Source organism: Lissotriton helveticus, chromosome 10, assembly GCF_964261635.1.
Source record: "Lissotriton helveticus chromosome 10, aLisHel1.1, whole genome shotgun sequence".
NCBI lineage: Eukaryota > Metazoa > Chordata > Amphibia > Caudata > Salamandridae > Lissotriton > Lissotriton helveticus.
Window position 1 is genome coordinate 1,216,704,084 of NC_136071.1, and position 20,773 is coordinate 1,216,724,856.

At 45.1% G+C, this 20,773-nt stretch overlaps 1 protein-coding gene across 1 annotated transcript in view; it reads left to right on the forward strand.

The window, feature by feature from the left end:
- The window catches only part of LOC144784228 (vomeronasal type-2 receptor 26-like), a 217,374-nt gene that overhangs the window by 160,916 nt on the left and 35,685 nt on the right, over positions 1-20,773 (forward strand). Inside the window, exon 4 of the mRNA XM_078662877.1 lies at positions 4,487-4,714. Within this exon, the coding sequence (XP_078519003.1) occupies positions 4,487-4,714 (228 nt within the window). The remainder of the gene's footprint in view (positions 1-4,486; positions 4,715-20,773) is intronic.

Below are 20,773 nucleotides of genomic sequence, written 5' to 3' on the forward strand. Positions count from 1 at the left end.
CTGCACCTTGCATGTGTTGACTTTTCATTGTACATGCCCCTAGCTGTCCCTGCGCTTTGTCCCCCTCTGGGAGCGCTTTCATTGAGCTTGGCAGCGTGGAGCTGCTCTCTGTCCTGCTCGTGCTCCTCGCAGGTGCTACCCTGCCTTATGCCCCTTTTTCGGTATTTGTACTGCGGGTGCTCACCCCGCTTATCAGGGTCCTAAGCGAGTGCCCACCTCGCTTCTACGTTTATTATTCACTTCGAGGGTGCTCACCCCTCGCTATTGCCCCGAGAAATCACCGCCACAGCCGCGGGCAAAACCGGAAGTCAGGCGGCATCGCGCCTGACTGTAGGCGGGACTTCCGGGTTGCTGAAGGAAATCCCGCCCGCCGCCGTGCTCTGATTGGCCAGGGCGCCCGGCCGGAGAAGAGAAGCCCGGAGCCTTGAGGGCTCCACTTGCCAAGTCCCGGTCCCGAGATGGGGGACCGGGTGAAGATGACCCCCCTCTTGGAGCCGGATGTTGCGTGACGGCGCTCCCAGGAGTGAGGGGAGCCCCGGAGGCGAAGTCCTGCGCTGTCCCCGGAGAGGGGACACAGAGAGAATGGACGCCCGGAGCCCGGTAAGGAGGGGGGCCTCGGGGCTGTCCCTGGTTGTTCTTAGAGCGGCCCCACATGATAGCGGGCCGCTCCAACGATGTGGCCATACCTGTCTCCAGGGGCCCGTCACACCGGCACCACAGTAGTGTCACCTTCCTGAGCGGCCCCGAATGGCAGCGGGCCGCTCCCACGTTCCCAGAGCCCAGATGGCTCCAAACGCCTGGCACCATTTATTTAGAGCCCACGAGGTTCCTTGGGCATGTGTACTTCGAGCCTGAGGGGCTCCACCTTTTGCATATTTGTTTGCAGAGCCAGAGGGCTTCCAGTTTGCGCAGCTTTGGGTTCCAGAGAGCTAGTAAGAGCCCTGTCGCAGTTCTGTTTCCAGCTGCCCAGCAATTAGTGGGCAGCTGCACCGTTTAGGTATTTTGCTTCCTAGGGACATGTACTCTGGACTGTAGTAGTGAGGCGCACTCCTTCATCCCTGCCCTTTCCCCAGCTGCGCAGCACTTAGTGCCAGCTGCAGCGTTTAGGCCCCCTGTTCTGTCCCTCAGCTGCCCAGCAAGTAGTGCGCAGCTGCTACGTTTAGGTTTTGGCGCAGTGGCGCAACCTGGACCCTGGACTTTTGATGTAAGTTCTGTGTTAATGTGATTTATGCGAAGTGTTCTTTGCTGCACCTCTGAATGTGTTGTAGATGCATAATGTGCCTTGTTCCTTACACCGCTGAACGTGTGTTGATGCGTCATGTGTTCCTTACACCGCTGAATGTAGGTTTATGCATCATGTGTTTTGTCCCCAGGTCTAGGCCCCTACTTGTATTGTGATACTTAGGTGGTTGTTCTTGCTAGTACAGGTGGTGCTAGTGAGGTCCTGGTTCCCTGTGTGACCTGTTCCTAAGGTGGTTAGGATTGCGTAGGTGGTACTTACCTGATTACCAGTAGTTACTGGTTGTGTGCTATTTTGTGCTACAGTGATTTTCTATGTTATGTTCTAAGTGATATTCCAAGGGCGTGGTACTGAGCTCGCCCCCTGACCAGAGTCCCAGGACCAGTGGACTCTATTGTGCCTTCCCTGACCAATTGCGGGACTTGTCTGATCTCCCTGGGCAAATGGGGCCTCGCTGAAGCTTAGCTGGGCCGCCCGCATCCTGCCTCCCCCTCCTCTTCTGAGCCGCACACATTGGTCGCCCCAGAGAAACGCTTGTAGCTAGCGGGTCGCCCGCTAAAGCCTACTAAGGAGGTCACTCGCATTATCCTGCGCAACCAGGACGGAAGGTACTGTCCGATAGGCTCTATGTTCTAAAGTTCTAGGCCTACAAGTATTGTATTGTTACTTCTAAAAGTGCTGATTCCTGACAGTGGTCCAGGTGGCCCTGTCTTGTACATATCCCCTGTAAATTCTGCCCGTGCCTCTGGCACATTGTAAAGTGTGTGTTTTATCTAATGTGTTTTGGTGTAATACAAAGGCTATTTTTATATAACCTTGTGTGGAGTTTCCATTGTGGTGGGCCCTTGGGAGTTGTTGCTGGGGTGCGTGCGCCAATACTTAACTCACAATGCCTCCAAGTTTAGCCTTGCAGCTCGCGCCACGTTACCTAGAGGGTGATCAGGGGTTATCTTGGCGTGTAACTCCCTTGCCCTGACTTAGGAGTGGTGGTCTCTGACTGACTTTGGCGAAAGCCCTGGCCAGCCAGGGACCCCATTTCTAACATTTGGTAAATACCATCACAAAAAACAAGCAACATGGTCTTTGGGTGAGCACCGAATCAGTACAGCCACATCCTATTATTATCTGGGCGTATGGGTGTCAGAGAGGGCTACTGCAGCCAAACATTTAAAGGAGATAAAACCGAGAATTGACAAAATAATCTTGGGCCAGATGTAGGTAGGAATCATTTACCGATTTTTAATTACCGAATCATACCGATTCGGTAATTAAGAATCGGTAAATAAGAAGGGGGGGTATGTAGGAACATCCAGATGTTCCATTTACCGAATCGGTAAATATCTGTATTTACCGATTCGGTAAATACCGACCGGTAATGCTCCATTCATTCCAATGGGCTTTGCAGCCCATAGGAATGAATGGGGCATTACCGGTCGGTATTTACCGAATCGGTAAATACAGATTTTGCCAAGGGTGCAGGGGGTGTCACTTTGACACCCTCTAGCACCCCCAAAAAAGGTTCGGGGGCCATGTGGCAGGCATACCTGCCCTAAGGGCAGGTCTGCCTGTAATATGGCACAGGTGTGCATGCACACATGTGCATGCACACCTGAATCGGTATTTTACCATCAAATATATTTGATGGTAAAATACAGATTCGGTAAGGGTTGTGGGACTCAGAAGAGTCCCACCTACATATCAAAAATATCGAATAGGTATAACTACCGATTCGGTATTTTACAGAATCGGTAAATTTACCGATCGGTAAATTTACCGATTCTGTAAAATATGTGTCCCTACATACCAAAGCTCAAATACCGGTCGGTAACGGCCGAAAATACCGATTTTCGGCCGTTACCGACCGACCTACATCGGGCCCCTTGTCCCTTAGACGCCTTAGTCATCGCCTAGTTAGTCCATCAATAGAACCGATGCTGACTGTTCTTAGGGCAAAACTGATTCCTGCTATCACGTATGGCCACCTAGCCTATCCAGGAGCAATTGAGAAAGTTATCAATGCGGCCCAGGTGAAAGCCTACAAGTCTGTGTCACAGGCCCCCAGACAGGCAAGGAACACTAGGCTAAGGCTGGAAATAGGCTTGATACGCTCGGAGTTGGTATTACAGGGGGACTTGCTAAAATATTATATCAGAGTACTGAAAGCCCCTGAAAATATTCTTAAACACTTCTTAAAAATTATATTTGGAGAAGCGGACTCCCCATGGCACTCTAAGTTGGAACAAGGAATTGACCTACTGAAAATTGAGGGAAAGAGCCTGCCCCTTCGTGAAATTCCTTATCCTGCCTGGGCCCAAGCTGTAAAGCGACAAGTCCAGACCATTTCGTTTGAATTGGATCGGTCATCACTCCGGGACAACCCTCTCACACTGGCCCTGGATAAGTAATACATTCCCGGCAAACCCCAACCATACCTGCTAGACTCACTGTCTACTCAAGCAAGAAAGAAAATTCTGTATCTGCGCCTCCTGGCCCTTAGGATCATGGATTTTAACCCAAAATGGGCACGAACTGACTGTACCATTGCCTGCCGATTATGTAACTACTGTAGAGAATCTTGGTTACACCTCTTATGCTGCTGTACAAAACTGTCCAGCGATCGCCACCGTTTGCTGCGCCCGGCCCTACGGAATTTGGGCATAGAACTTGCAGAGAGGCTTCAGACTGGTGCTTTTCAGAAATTACGACTTGTCTACTTGCTAGGGTTGGTAAGTTTATCCATCAAGTTAGAACTGCACTTGATTCCCACCAAAAGGCCACAGAACTTAAGGACCCTGTTATTTAGCAACGAGAACCATCTGGTGTTCTAATCATGCTAGCTGTCACCTAGTTTAGGTATTTCTTGCAAAGCCATTGGAATCACTGGAATCAGAAACCTGTCCAGGGCCTCACAGGCGGCTTTTTAAGAATCCTTCTATTTGACAATTGGCATCATGGAGAGAATAACCCTGTTGAACGTTCACACAACTTGAGACTCTCTGAGGTTTTCTCTTTTTTTGCTTGCTTTGCCTTTTAACTGAAATTTTAAGGGTCACGAAGCAGTAAAAACAGTTATTGCACTATCTTAAAACTGAATACAGGGTTTTAAATGGGGTAGGGTATTTTGGGTGGGGGGTGATGTTTATGTGTTCTATACTGTATAGATTTTAAGTAATCGCACAGTCAATAACGTTTTTTACTGGTTATTTATTTGCTGTGTCCTCTTTCTATTTATCACTTTTCTTCTAGTTGCATCATTACATGAGGGATCTTCATTTTAAAACTTCCTCTGGGGATGAAATCTACTTCGATGATCGAGGGGATCCGCCAACGCACTTTGTCATTTCCAGCTGGATTTATTACGGCCGCGCTAATGCTACGAGGATCAAAGTGGGAAGCTACCATCGAAGCCCTTCCGGGGAGGAACAGCTCACCATTGATGACCGAGCCATTCATTGGCACCCCGACTTTAAGCAGGTAATGGCTAATGGCCTGTATGATTTGGGAACAAACTTGGAAAAAGGTGAGAACCAAATGGATGTGAAAGAGCAAAAGTAATCAAGTAGATGAGTAATTGTTGCTTCATTGCGGGTTTGTGAAAAGAAATCACAGGTCAGCTGTCTCACTGAACTCTCAGGGCCTCATCTACAAGACAATGATGCAGCGCGGTGCTGCGTCGTTTTCAATGCACAGAGAGGTGTTGTATTAACAACAATACAACGCATCCCAGTGCGTTTCCCTGAGCCAGCATACTATTGGCTGCCATGCGCTAGCACAGGCGCCCGTGCATCATTTTACAAGGTTATCTGTGCTGTGGAAATGATTGTTGTTGTGCACCTTCCTGCACAAAAATAACCATCAATGGCATTTTCCTCTTTATATGCTTGCTTCAGAATGCAATACACAGAGAACGAGCAACAAGGTACGAGGCAAAACAAGGAGAAACAATAGTATTTCTCTTCATCGTGCCTCCTTACGGCTCCCTGGGGAGGCGTAGGAGTCTGATGTATCCCAGTTTCACAACATTTTGAAAACCTGGGACTGCGTCAAGTTCCATGTCCATTGGTTTGGAACACCCACAGCAACACGCATGGAATGCCCCTTTCATGCAGAACAATGAGTGAAAGGGACCCAGATTTACGGCCATGAAACTCATGCAGGGTGACTTTACGTGGCCTTGTAAATATGGACTAGCGCGTTGCCATGAAGGTCTGTTAATAGGAGTGAAGCACCAGTGGCACAATGGGCTTGTAAATGGGGCCCTCGGTCTTCCGGTCCCATATAGAGGTGGAACAATGTGGGGTTTCTATTGTAGACCATAAATTCCATGACCATTGACTTTCTGTTTTTCATGAAAATACTCTAGCTCATGGAGTAAAGTTTAACCCCTTGGGCGCGGCCGCGATTCTGCGCCTGTGCGGCTGTTTTTAAGAGTGGGTAGGATCATGACGGCCCCCAGTCGTCATCAGCACACGCCCACCGTGATGCATGACGGACGGGGGCCGTCATCAGCATAGAAGGGGTTAAAATAGTCAAGACATTTTTTTATTGAGCATGAGCTTCTGCCTTCTGAGAAAAGACCCTTTAGAGGTGCTTCACTGCCCTATGCCAATTGAAAGGGCAGGAAGGCACCGTATTTATGACTTATGGCGCATTCATGTACTTTCCCCCTGTGCTGGTGCTTTTTCAGCAGCCTAGCACCAACGCAGGATCCCCTGCACCATGGTGCAAGAGTGCCTCCGTTGAAGGCAGGATTTCTTTTGGGGTGGAAGGGGCACCTTCCTGCACAAAACAATCCTACAAGGTGTGTTCCTGTTTCTGTGTGTGCTTCATAACGCAGCACACGTGGAAAGAAGAAAAATGAGGAACAAAGTTCTTGCGCTGCCCCAGGTTTACGTGATTATGTAAATCTGGGGCAGGGTCAAAATCCATGGGTGCTGTGTGGGAAAACCCACTGGAATGCCCATGGAATACCCTCCTTGATGCTAATGTACGGCAAGGCAGGGGTTTGTACTGCTTTGTCTTACTCCATATCTATGAGTCCTTTCAAAGCCAATCAAAGTAGCTTCGCGTCACCTTGTAGATATGATTGAGGGGCTAGCGCTGCCAAAGCATGAAAAAAGTGACTTACTGTCGGCTGATGCCCTTCAAACATAAGCACCTCAGATCCCCCGCCCCATTTAGAGGTGGAAGAATGTCAGGTTTCCAACAGCAGAGTCTAACCAGACGGCTCGCCCTCCACATGGCCACCAGTTCACAGCAACAGAAGCCAGTGCTGCCCTGGGCAGTGATGGTCCCTGCATGTATCTGCCCTGGGTTGCCATGCCAGGCCTGGTGATCTATGGCAGGGGAACTGTCTGACTCCCATAGTCAGGGACACAATTCCTTATATTCCAGGACCACTGGCATTTATTTTTTTCAAGAAAAAACTCCAGCTTACAAGTATAATTTAGAATTAAAAAACAACTGTTATAGCTCTCTCTTCAGCCTTCGGAGCAGCACCGCTGCAGTGGATGCTCTGAAAGATCACAGGTCCTCCCCAGAGGGGCGGGGTCTCTCAATGCAAGTGGCAGCACTTTATCAGGGGAGCAGAGACCAGAGCCTGTGCTGACCTCATGGGCCAGCAGGTCACCCACCTTGTGATGTGTGCAGGGTGGACCACATTTTTATGAAATTGCCAATATAATCAGGGTTACTAACCACGTACAATGGTTGCTGTTGACACAATAATACATCTTCCTTCCCTTGCAAATGACTTTTTCAATGAGCCATTTGCAACTTCATTCAGATAAAGTTAATTATATAATTTTAAGCTTAAACTATGACTTTAAGTGCTTTTCTAGTCTTTGTGATACAGTAATTGAGCTAAGTCTTTAGTTCTCAATAGCCTGTGATATACCCTATGCCAAAGTTCAGAAGATGTGATTTGTTGGTGCAGTGAGAGTCTAGGTTAGGGTGGGTCTGCTCTGGTCTTTTGAAGAGATTCACCCAAGGAACCAGATCCTCAAATGTTTTGGGAATAAGAAATTCTGGCAGTCAAAGTTGTGGGAATGTAGTGTTTTTTGGTGGTGTAGTGTAGTGTGATTCATCTCTCAGGGTATGAGGATTAGGTCCGGCAACAATCCTTTGCCCCATGTGACTGGGAGTAGCAGCTTTATTTTCTGTGCATTCCCTAGAATATGAGGTGTTGCTGGCACTGCTCACTGGCACATCCGGGTAGAAGTCTTCCAGATCAAATACTGATGTGCAGTAGTCTGGTTGGCTTCTCACAAGATCTGAGTGGACTGAGACAATGTGGCTCCATGCCTCAAAGACCAATCAACAAATCTTCATAACACTCACAATGTTAAGCTCAGCATCTGGATTGGATGCCAGGCAGCAGCCTTCTCTACATAAAACAGGGTGACTAACTGTGTGGGGGGGGGATCACTGACATAATATTGATTACCAAAATATCCCCATACACAAATACCGACAGATAGGTATCGATGTCAAAAATATTGACATCCTATCTTTATATGTGAAGTATAAAAATATTGAAAAAACTAATTATGATCTAAAAAATATCATTTTTTAATATGTATAAAATAATGTTAAATAAATTAAACAATAATATTAACTTAATTTTTTTTATTTAGAAGTAATGTATATTTTAACAAATATAATAAATAAATGGAATTAAAAAATAAACATACATATATAAAAAATGTAATATGTACAGGTAGATTTACTTTAAAACAATTAATAAACTAATAAATTTAGTTTATTTTAAAATGTGATAAATGCATAACAAATTACATATATACATATATATATATATACATATAAATATATATTCTTGCTCTGTTCCCTCAATTTGGAAACTTTATTTCATACCCAGCTACATAAAGTTTTCAAACGCCCCCATGAGTGCGAGTTGTCTTTTTTTGAATTGAGGGAACACAGCGCGAATTTCTGGATTCCACGGCCACATAATCGTACCCACCCGAGAGTGCTTCACAAGGAGGTGGAGTTTGAGCGGATATAAATATATATATATATTCATTGAAAAAAACGTAGGTTTCATGGGTGTTCTAGTTAGCTGGACATTTCACTCATACAAACCCATTGAAATTCCACTGTTATAGTTAGTTGTACTAACTGTAACTCTCGCACCCACAATCCACTGGTGATGATGTCACATATTACATCATTCATGACATGGTCAGTGACATCACTGATGACATCACTGATGACATCTCAAATGACTTCACTGATGACATCACTGATGACATCATCCAGTGAATGTGGTTTGGTTTGATATTTAAACATGTATTATATATATAGAAATCTGCATTTTAGAATCAGTGGATATATACCTATCCTGAGGGAGGATTTCGTAGCAGTGTGATTGACTGTTTACTTGACTAATGTATCGTGTCTCACTAAATATATTAGATAGTGACTAAACTGTGAGAATATCTGTATTACTTTTTCAGTTGTTGTGTAAAGTGCTGTACCAGTTGGTTACTAGCTATGTGAAAGACTATATTAGTGTTTGATTAGTTAACTGATTATTTGTAATAGAGAGTGAATCTATGTGTGCTTCGGTGGGGGATCTGTGACTGCCCAAAGATATGTGAATAGTAAATTCAGTACGTATATTAGGCTAAGACTGCGTATTATAATACTTGTTTAGGTGACTGAATATCTTTATGGGTGTGGTGATGAGCAAAACACATTTCTCAATGGTACATGTCCAACAAAGTAGAAACAATAAAAGGCAGTGTATGTGACAGTTGTTGTATATAAATAAGTGTACATAAAAGTCATTGATTGCATGAGTGAATGTATAGATAACTGTATATTTGTAATAGTGATTTCATAACACATGAGTTACTATCTCTACGGAAACATTAGGTGCTATTTGTATAAGTGTGTAGCTGAGTAAATGTAAATAGGATACATTGTTTGCAAAATTGAGTAGGATGACTGCATAACTGAATAGGACGTGTGCTGGTGTGTTATGTTAATATAAGTGTATAAGTATATTTGATAGTGTTCTATTGATCATCAGTGAAGCGAGAGGAGGAAAACCTTGTATTGCTTCAATAGAGCTAATCCGGATGGTAAAAATGGAGAAAAAAACGGGGTCTCACTCGTTGATTTAAATTAGGCTCCTGGTGGGTAATGTTCTGTGGCTAATCCTAATATTATATTGCGGGGTCTCTGTAGGTCTGGGTATCTTAATGTCACATGTAAATTAGGTGCGGAAGTGCACAGAGAAATTTCGTAGTGTAGGGAACCGCCACCTTCTCGGGTATTCTATACTAATTGTTCAGGGGGCTTCAAGGCCAACTGAAGTCCGGGTATCGCCACCTTCTGGGGCTTTACTTAAATATGCAGGATGGGCCTCGGCAGTCCCTGAAATCGTGGTGGTGCTAGGCAGGGCCTTATTGGTTCTGTAATCACACGGGCAGTACTCATGGTATAATAAAGTGATACACGCATAGAACCCTTGCAGTTGTAGAATTACGCATGGTTCATTTATGTAATAGTCATGGTTAGAGCATAAATAATGTATGGGATGGAACTTTGGGGGTTCAAAAACTTAGTACCATTAGTCTTAGCCCAGAACAAGTTCCTGAGGGCATTGACCGGCCTTCCTCAATCCTCTCCTTTGAGGCCCCTACTTTTAGATCTAGGATGATTTCTTTTGAGGAGGCTGCGGGTTTTAGACCACTTGCCTATTGGCGAAGACTTTGGATAACCCCGGAGATAGCACCTTATGCAAAAGCTGTTAAGTACATTAGGTAAGCAGACAAATCAAAGAAAATTTCTTGGCTACAAAAGATTAAGGCATTGTTATCTGAAATGGGCCTAATTCACCTGTGGGAGGACCCAGAGGGGAATTCCTTTCCTTCTAAAAGAGATCTTAAAACCTTATATAGGGACAAGGTTTATGTAAAGTCGTTGTCCTCGGTTACTAGTGGTTCCCTCACAGGCCTCTTTCTTGAATATAAGTGTGAGCATAAACTGGAGGCCTATTGAGATATGATCACACGCCCTGGTGAAAGAAAACTCTTCCACCATTTAGAGTGGGAACACTCCCCCTAAAATCGTTTAATAAAAAGTGGCGGGATGACCAGGATATAAAATGTGACACTTGTTTAACTGAGGACTAGACCCTATCGCATGTCCTGTTTGTGTGCCCTGCCTACAAGAGCCCTCGGCTAAAATGGCTTAAGCCGGTTTGTACAAAGTTTGGGACTAGATCTTGTCAAACGGCCCCGGATATTTTAACTGAAACTTCTGAAGTCATAGTTGTTGCTATGGCTAAGTTTCTGAGCTGGACTTGGGTCCTTAGAAGGAAAAACCTGCAAGGAATTAAGTAATCTATCTGTTTATGCATTTGTGTACGCAAGTTTCCCCCACGCCATTCAGTCCAATATTGAAGACTGTAACCAAGCTCTGTGTAATTATGCATTAATAGCTTTTGACCCTGAATTCTCCCTTTTAAACCTAATCATTGTTCTAATAGCCTTGGAATTTTATATGACATGCTTTTTTTTAACAAAATATTCTTGCATGAAATGGTATGCCTTTTTATATTATATTGTATTTGTCTTAATTAGTCTTTTATGATTGATTATGATCGAATAAAGACGGAAATTAAATTGTGGTAATAGTCTATTGGTTTATATTTGGTAGGTGCACCGCTATATTACAAATGTTTTCTCTGTAAACCTCCTATAAACAGACAATTTTCACATTAAACTACAGACAAATGTTGTCAGAAAAAGATGACCTATACCCTCACTTATTTATACTCCAATTGTTCAAGGATTTTAGCCACGGGAGCTTTCGTTTCACATCACATGGGACATTGGGATTGAGGCTGTGGCATAGGCCACAATGGTATCTCATGTCTGTGGGAACATTTGTCCCATCCACACTGAGTACGGTACAACGCCGGTGCAAGCACCTTAGCCCACTCCTCTGCAAAATACAGGGCCTGCTCCTTCAGCACTGTGTGAGCAAAAGCAGGTAGGATTACCTCCTCCCCTTGGGGAGCGGCCAGGACAAAAGGTGGGGGCCAGTCGGCCTCCGCCAACAAAATGTCATAGGTAGTCGTTAAATTTTCCCAAAATACCCCTTTTATAGTACGTTATATGTCTCCTTCTATTTAAAGGACCATTTCATAGAGTCTTTCAGGGGGAGCCACTCTAGTGTCAGCTGTCTCAATAGTAACAAACATGTCAGTTGCTGTCACCTTCAGAAATGGACGCAATGCTTCCCGCACTACTGTAATTTCCACCACTCTGTCTAGCATCAGCGCCCATGTCAGGTTCCGAAGATGTGTTCTCACGATCCGTGGCATGTCTCGCTATTAAAATGCAACCTTCTCATTCTGAAACTGGGGTCGATGACGCTGAAAGTCGTCTTGCTTGCCTTTACCGTCAGTCTTGCGGGGCTGCTCACAGCTTTGTTTGGCACCCCGACCTTTTCAGCCGTCTCCTCCACCGGTTGGTGAGACCGATGTACCCTGCAAAGTGAGGAGAACATTGATCAGGTACCTGAAAACGATCAGGTGACTTAATATTAGAGCGGTCACGTAAATCATATGTGCGCTCAGAAGACGCAGGTATTGGCGAAGAAGGATGTGAGCCCTGTTTCTGTTGCTTTTTCCCCTGTTTTTTATTCCTATTCCAATTCTGCTTTGGAAAATTGGGGCGTTCATCTTTAGTAGACTTCTATTCCCGAGTTTGCTTCTGTGTTGCTTTTACAAAAGGCTTAACCTCCAAACAATTGCGGCCTATGGTTTTATAAGCCTCTGAAATGATTTTTGGTAACTTTCTGGGTTTATCGCATCGGGGACATCGTACAGAGCATACGACACCTGGAAGTTTACTGCATCTCCCTTGACATTAGCAAGGATCAGATCGGAAACAACCTCAAATGCTCTAACGAGTCTCATTCCCAATTCAACAGCCGCCTGCACTCCGTGTTCATCTTGGACACACTTAATGACGGAGGATAGGACAGCCATGAGTGCCAAAACACTTAGTACAGACTGTTGCAGATATCTTACCCCAGGTTTCACAATAAGGTACCTCTGGTATTAAGTCTTTCTGCAAACTTATCGTTAAAATCCTGTGTTTCTCAAATGGAGTCGTAATAGGAAATACAGCTTCCAGCTGGTCAAATGTCTCAGCAAGCCAAAAAGGTAAATCTTCCTTATCCTGGGGCCGCTTGCCAATGACTGAATTAACCATGACTGAATTAACCATGACGGGATTCATTTTCATCCCCGCATGACCAGCTGGTTGTGCCGCAGCATCAGGTGGCCCCACCTGGACGTTGCGGGAAACGTATTGCACTAGAGCCAGGTGAACTACAACCAAAGAGGTATAGAGCACACACAACTCATCAATAGTGACTTGCATGCAACGCGGATGCAGCGTGTAACCGGCCAAAACCGGCCACTTACCCCCGGGAATAGGCAAAGGGCCCTACCGAACCACCGTTACCGATTGGGGAAGGGCGCCATTAAACCAAATTCGATGTTGCGAAGCTGAAATTGGAATCTCCAGTGTCCTGTATGGGGTGTAGTTTAGAGGCACGGTTGTGGGAGCATAAACGCAATCCGCATTGACTGCAGGAAAGGTAACCAATGAGTAGAAAAGCTCAAACGGGTTTGCTGCTTCAGCACTCACCACGAAAACTACCACCATGCCATCCACAGTGACGCCGTACGTCAGCAAATGATTTTCGACGGCCACCCTCCAATTTCTGCGCCACCCCCTTCCCCCGCTCTTGCCCCACCTTCTTCTTTCCTTCATCAATTTCCCCACATCTCTCTGGATTCCTTCCTTGAGCTTCTCCAGAAAGTTAAGTCAGGCTCCCCGGCCGACTGTGTTCCAGCTCGCATTCTGAGAGAGCTCTTCACTCACTGCCCCATCCCCTCTTTCCCTTCTCAATGCTTCTATGTCCTCTGGCCTAGTACCGAAATCGTTTAAATCGGCCATAGTCTTCCCTATCCTAAAAAAGCCTGGCTTAGATCCCTCCCTCCCATCCAACTTCAGACCCATCTCCCTTCTTCCGTACTTCGGGAAGATCTTAGAGAGCTATATCACGACTTGCCTCTCCACCTTCATCGAGGAAAACCATCTTTTGGCCTCACACCAAGCGGGATTCCGCCCGGCCCACTCCACTGAGTCAGTGGTCCTGTCCGTTCTAGATGAAATAAAGAGCAAGGCTGACTCAAATCTACCTCAAGCCTTGGTGCTCCTCGATCTGTCCGCTGCGTTCGACACGGTTGACCACTCCATTCTTCTTGACCGTGTCCGCGCAGCGGGCGTTCGGGGTACTGCCCTCTCTTGGCTCGCCTCTTTTCTCACAGAACGGACTCAGGCGGTCCATCTTTCCGGTTTTATTGCCCCCTCCCGCTTGGCCCCTGCGGGTTCCCCCAGGGTTCTTCCTTGTCGCCCCTCCTCTTCAATCTTTACATTCATCCCCTCATCCTCTCCCTCCTTGACATGGGGGTCTCCGTATATAATTATGCGGACGACCTCCAGCTGGTATTTGATCTTTCCTCTCCTTCAGACTCCCTACCTAAATTTCATTCTACCCTAGATTTCATATCTGAGTGGATGAACTTTAACCAACTCAAACTCAATCTGGACAAGACGGAGCTGGTCTTGACTGGCCCGACAACCTCCCCTTGGTCTGCTGCCTTCTGGCCCTCCACCTTTGTCCCCCCACCCATGCCAGCGGCCTCTGCTAAGATCTTGGGCATCAAAGTCAGCCGGGACCTCTCCATGCATGCCCAGATTAGTTCAGTTGTATCCTCTTGTTTTCTTTCCCTCCGGATCATTCGGAAAGTGTCCCGTTTTTTTTCCTCTGATGCCCTCAAACTTATTATTTCGACTACGGGAACAGCCTCTACGTGGGCATTCCAGCCTACGAACTTCGCCGCCTTCAGGCTATTCAGAATCAGGCCGCCCGTCTTATCCTGCACCTTCCCAAGTTCCTCCACATCACTCCGGTCTTGAAATCCTTCCACTGGCTCCCCATCCGCCAGAGAACCCTTTTCAAGATGGGCTGTCTGGCCTTCATGGCCCATGCCTGCACTGCCCCGGCCTTCATTAATTCCCTCATCAGCCCCTACACCCCCAACCGTACCCTCCGCTCCTCCAATCAAGCCCTTCTCAGTGTCCCGCGTTTCCGCAGATCCAAGTCTGGAGGCACTCGATTTTCTGTACTAGCCTCTTGTTTCTGGAACAGTCTCCCACTGTCCATTAGATCAATCCCAGTCTACCTTCATTTCTGCAAGGCCCTTAAGACCTTCCTGTTTTCTCAAGCGTACTCCTGCTGATTCCTCTCAGTAGAATTCCACTCTTCCTTGCCTTCTACTTCAGCGCCAGGAAGCCGCTAGGTCACAGTGCGCTATATCAAGAAATTTTAACTTTAACTTCAACTTTAACTCCTATGTTGAGGGATCTCAAAGTCAGCCATAGGACACAGCAGAGAAAAGACATTGCAAAAGAATTGTAGCACTAAGGGGTTGTAATTCAAAGTATGAACCGTTTTAAATTATCAAGCATGAAAATACCTATATAACTATAGGTAGGTCAATCCGTCACCACTGTCAAACAGAAACAATAGTGAGAGGGGTCGTGGACCGATATACCCACTACTCGAGATTATCAAAATAAGACAACTATGTTAGGTGCGCCATATTGCAGGGATTATGCTCATACACAGAACTGTGCACAGAGACCCAGGACATCAGTGAAATGTGTTGAACCAAAAAACTCACCTCCTTACCTAGAACTTCTAACCGACTAGCATCAGTGTCACATTAGCTCTTCGCCCTATAGCAAAGTAACCAATGATTAGACAACCAAGAACATGCAACTTAGGTTACTTTCAGGAATTGTAGGAATCAAGAACACTCTTTCATTTGTTATTCTCATACCAGTCCACAACATGGGTAAAAAGGGACACAATGAAGTTTAAAATGTTTATTTTAACGACGTGCTCTAAGATGCAGTATTTTTGCTAAGATAAGCAGGCATACGATTAAAAAAAATATGATCAGCATTGTTACAATTCCATAAAACACAAACTGAGAAATCATATTATAATGATGGTAGAAACAGGTCTTATAGTGCCTTGTATGCCACCCTCCCCAACTATGTTTTATAAAATATAGAAGGTCTCTTAGGTCTGAATAGGGGACCCCATACCTCGAAGATCAGCAGAAGTGAATCGCATCAGGATCTTCAAAATCTCTCTCTCTCTCTGGAAATGGATTTTCTCCAAGTGCCTAAAATCATGTATGCAGTGCAATACTAAAGGCGCCAGAATTTCAGCTAGCTGCAGCTGCGTGCATGTTGTGTCTAGAGCATGAGCGGATCAGCCCGAACAACACCTAACATTGTTACGATAACCTTGGAGGCTTCAGCACTCACTGTGCAGACTAAGGTCGAGATGTAAGTCTAGGAACATTGAAAACAAGCCATTCTCATGTGAAACACTTCACGCAACCTAACTTACAGCAACAGTTACGTATAGTGTTGTGTGCAAAAGCAGCAAAAAGGTAAAATGGCGTTTAAACTTCTAATAAGCCTATGCTAACATAGCAATGTACGCAAATACCTGCCTTTACTACACCCTCTGGCTGACGCACCCCAAAATAACTGGATTGTATTTTATACTGTTATAATCTGGGGATTCCATTCCTTTTTGGCTTCAGTGAGACTCATTTCTCCCAGTGCACATACAAGTAAGGTTTTGAACAATGCATGGTCTGTCCCCTCACAGAGACTAGGGAGTTGAAAATGAGGAAAGAGATTGGGTCCCACAAGAGTTTCTAATATCAAAAAGGTTTTTCACTGACAATTGATGCTGAACGGGTGGGTGGTTGGTTCACGTGCAGACAGGAATGGTGGACTGCAGGAGGCCTGGATGGACTCAATTGATGAAGCAAAGTATTGCTGTAATTTGAAATTGGACCACTTATATACAGGGACTTAAATTGTTGTCCTGGAACGTGAATGTATTGGGGGATAAGCTAAAGAGAGGCATAGTATTGAAATATGTAAAACAACACTCACCTGATGTGATTTTACTCCAAGAGACACACTTGTTGGGAAATGCCTGCAAGGCACTGACCAGGTGGGGTTTTGGCTGGTGGCACACTCTGCGTTTGGCACCGGATCTCAGGAAGTGGGTATTAAGATGCGGAAAAGCTTCCAGATGGCTATTGATCAGACATGGACGGATAACTTGGATAGATGTGTAGCAATTTCAGGGAGGTCACATATTAAGTCTGGTATCAGTAAACATGCCACCTGCCCTTCGGACCCCCGCCTTCAAGGACCTGGGTGACCTCCTGCTTACCCTGCCAGAGGGGATATTCCTTGTCGGGTGTGACTTCAATTCAATCGTTTCAGATAAGCCTAATCGCTGGCCTCCAAGGGACTTGCCACCTCCTCATACACAAATCCATAATTTCCTAGAAGTGATGGGATTAATTGATATATGGAGGGTGCACTATCCCATAGAGCAGCAGTACAAATTTTACTCAGGGGCCCACCACATCATGTCTAGAATAGATTATATCATAACACCAGCAGACCAGTTAGAACAGATCAGTTAAGTGAGACACCTAGCTAGGGGAATATCAGATCATTTGACCAACTGGGCCTTGATAGAAGTTGGGGAGCCATGGACCAGAAGAATAGCCCCAATAAATCCTTGGTATCTTAGGATCACCCTGATAAAGGAAAAATAGTGAGAGAAACCGAACTTTACTTCAGTGAGAATGAAGACTTGGTTGCTTCCAAACAGACATTGTGGGAGGCCTTCAAAGTCATAATTAGAGGCTATGCTATGTCCCTGATCACAGGAATCAAGAAAGAAAAGCAGTGAGCACTAGTAAGACTTGAAACAGATATACTGGAATTGGAAGAGAAACTACGAGATACTAACACAGAGAAGGTCAGGCATACCTTGAAGTTAAAGACAAAAGAATATCCACGGATGCTGCTAAAGCACAATATCGGGCACCACTCAGTAGAATTTATGAGGTGGGGGCAAGGCCGGGAAGCTACTGCCATGGCTGGACTACAACTACAGAGAGCAAGCCAGTTGATTAATGGTAGAAATTATGGATGAATTTGGAAATATACGTACCAAGCCACAAAAGATTGACAACGCATTTTGGGACTACTATGGTCAGATCTACAAATCCCGAACAACTCACATGGGAGAGGACGCAGACGTATTATTGAAAGACATCTCCCTACCCATGCTCTCTGATGAAGACCGGTAAGAACTAGAGCAGGATTTAGTAACTACAGGGGTTGAAAAAACTATGCAAGATTTGAGGGCAGGCAAGGAAATGGGCCCTAAAAGCTTGCCTATTGAATTATTCAAACTCACCCCTAGGAGGGTTAAGCCCTATCTGAGAGCAATGTTTCAGGAGAGCCGAGAGGTAGGTACACTCCCAATAGATCAGAGATTAGCAACCATAGTGGTTATCCAAAAAAATGGGAAAGCCAAGAACGAATGCTCCTCATATAGGCTGATGTCACTGCTTAATGCAGAAGCCAAAATCCTAGCGAAAATACCGGCCACCCGCTTACTACAAGTTATAACCAAATTGGCGCACCTGAACCAGTCCGGCTTTATGCCGGCCAGGAATACTTCTTTTAACTTACGACGACCCCATGGAGTGAATGATCGAGTAAATACAATGTGGGAAGACACGGTGGTGGTATCACTTGATGCTGACATGGCCTTCGACACGATTGAATTGTCCTATATGTTCTCAGTGTTAAAGAAATTAGGATTTGGCCCAGGCTTTTTGAGCTGGGTTCAGCTACTGTGTTTGCACTAGGGAGAGGAACCAGATAGGGTTGCCCTCTTTCCCTATTGTTCTTTGCCCTGATGTTGGAGCCGTTGGCAATGTGGATAAGAAAATACCCTATTATTAGAGGACTAAAATGGGCTGAGGGCTAGGAGTAGGGGCAAACTATTTTAAATCTATAGAAGGTGCCAAGAGAGAACTTTTATGGCTGAGAAGGCACCCAGGATATCCTTTCAGAAGCTCACACAAGGGTGGTATGATGGGGGAATTGTACTCCCTGATGTCAAAAGATACTATTGGGCTTCATAACTTAGTGTAATTAATCAGTGCCTATATAGCCCCCAGGGGGACCCTGGACATCAAATGGATAGATGGTTGCTCCCAGGGAGAGATTTCATGAGGGTGGTGTATACCAACTCACTAAACTGAGCCTGCCGGGCCCCACATTGCATGAGGTACAGGTATGGTGGGTGGCTTCAAAGAGCCTTGAATGGGAGAGTAAAATCACTACTCCTCTGTGGGATACGAAAGTCCTTGGCAATCTCTGACAAACTAAAGGCTTCGACCAATGGGACTTGATTGGCATTTCTAAGGTTGGAGGCCTGTGGAAGGCAGGAGAGGTAGTCACTTTTATCCATCTAGAAATGGAGTACGAACTCGCTAACACAGAATATTTCAGATATATACAGATTAAACATGCACTGCAAGTGGTGATAGCAAAGGGGGAGATGTCACCAGAATCCTCCCTGTTAGAAGACAGACTTTTAGATGAGTACATGCCAGAGAAACCCAATTCCTTGACTTATAGGAAACAATTCAATAACATGTCTAGCCCGCTTCTCCAGCTCAGAAATATGTGGGCGCATGACGTGGCGGGCTGGAGGATGAAGAATGGCTTGAGGCACTGGCTATCCCCAAGGAGGTAGCTATCTCTTCTAGGCTGAGACTGGTACAACTGAAAATGCTCCACAGAATTTATCTTGCTGGCCCTGCAATGGTAAAGATGGGCTATAGAACCGAAACCGGATGCATGAGAAGATGCGGGCAGGAGGGCACCTTTGTGCATATACTCCTGGAATGTACATATATTCAGATGTATTGGTCTTAGGTGACAAAGTGTATGGCAAAAGGTATGAGTTGTAAGATTGATTACGGTATAAAGATGTGCCTCCTGAATATATGGGGTCCCTCTGACCTAAACACCAAAGAGAGAATATGGGTAACACTTGGAATCATAATTGTGAAACGGAACGTGTCAAGACTGTGGCGGGCACTGGAGCCAACGTCCTTTGCAGCATGAAAAAGAGACAAGGCTCAACCCTATCCCCCACGCTATTCAACCTCTATGTTGAACCACTAATGGAACTTCTACAGCAGGCAAACATGTCATACCACATGTATGCGGATGACACTAAACTGTACATCAAGATTTTCTCAGTTGAAGAGATAAAGATGATGAATCAAGCTCTCAAAAATCCATCCACTGGGTAATGACCAACTTCCTCAAGCTAAACTCACAAAAAATTGAATTTTCTCTCCCCCCTAAAAAATCTCTGGGGATAAAAGAATGGACCAAGATGATTACTGCTCTGAATTTCACGCGGACTCTGGTGCCCTCCACCAAATCGCTTCGAATTACAGTGGATAAGAACCTTAACATGCAAACAAACATCAACTTGTTGGCTAAAAATGCCCGCTTCTACCTCAGTTATCTCAGAAAAATTAAACCATTTATCGAGAACCACAATGTCAAAATGGCAATGCAGGCCTTATTGAGTTTGATGTTGGAGCACGGATGTGCTATCCTTTTGGGGCTTACAAAAATCTCAATAGCCCCTTTAAAAGCCTGTCTCATTGCAGCAGCAAGACTCCTATCAGGATCTAAGAAATCCAACCACATATCGTCACACCTGAAGGTGCTCAGCTGGCTACCCTATGAAGCTAGCATCCACCTAAAGATGGCTTGCATCACTCATAAAGCCCTACACCACAATTCCCTTCTGTACCTATCCCAAAAATGTACTTTATCTGGAGGAAACAGACACTTTAGAAGATCTGACAATCTACTCCTGAAACCCTCTTGTTTCAGTAAGAAAAAAACATCTGATAGAGCATTCTCCGGAGCGGCACCAAGAATATGGAACTGGCTACCACCGTAAATCAGAAAAATCTCTATTCAATAGGGAAGCAGAATCATTCCTGATGAGAACATTTCTCCCCTAACTCTGCACATTCCTCACCGTATGGGACCTCACCTCTACACCAGCTCTCACTAACCTGCAAGGAACTGAAGCAGTCTACGATTCCAAACTGTCTTGTCACTCCCATTAATGACAATGTTGAACCCTGTTGACTTACACTTACTCGAACTTGTTCATACTGCTCCGAACAAATCATCTCCCTTTTGGTGTCTGCTACCTGCCGAACGTTTTTACAAATATTTTGATACTTTGTCTGCTTTGTTTTGTGTGAAATGTCTCTACAATTACTCTGTTTCTTTGTAAAGCGCTCTGATACTCTACCCAGGGTCTTGTTTACATTATAGAAAACTGTAAAAATACAATACATTAAAAAAATAAAAATAATGCCACACACTTGCCAAAAAAAGAAAGACTAAGGATCAACTGCACCTATTCTGCACTGACACAGCAAGCACCAAAGAAGTGCCACTGAAAAGG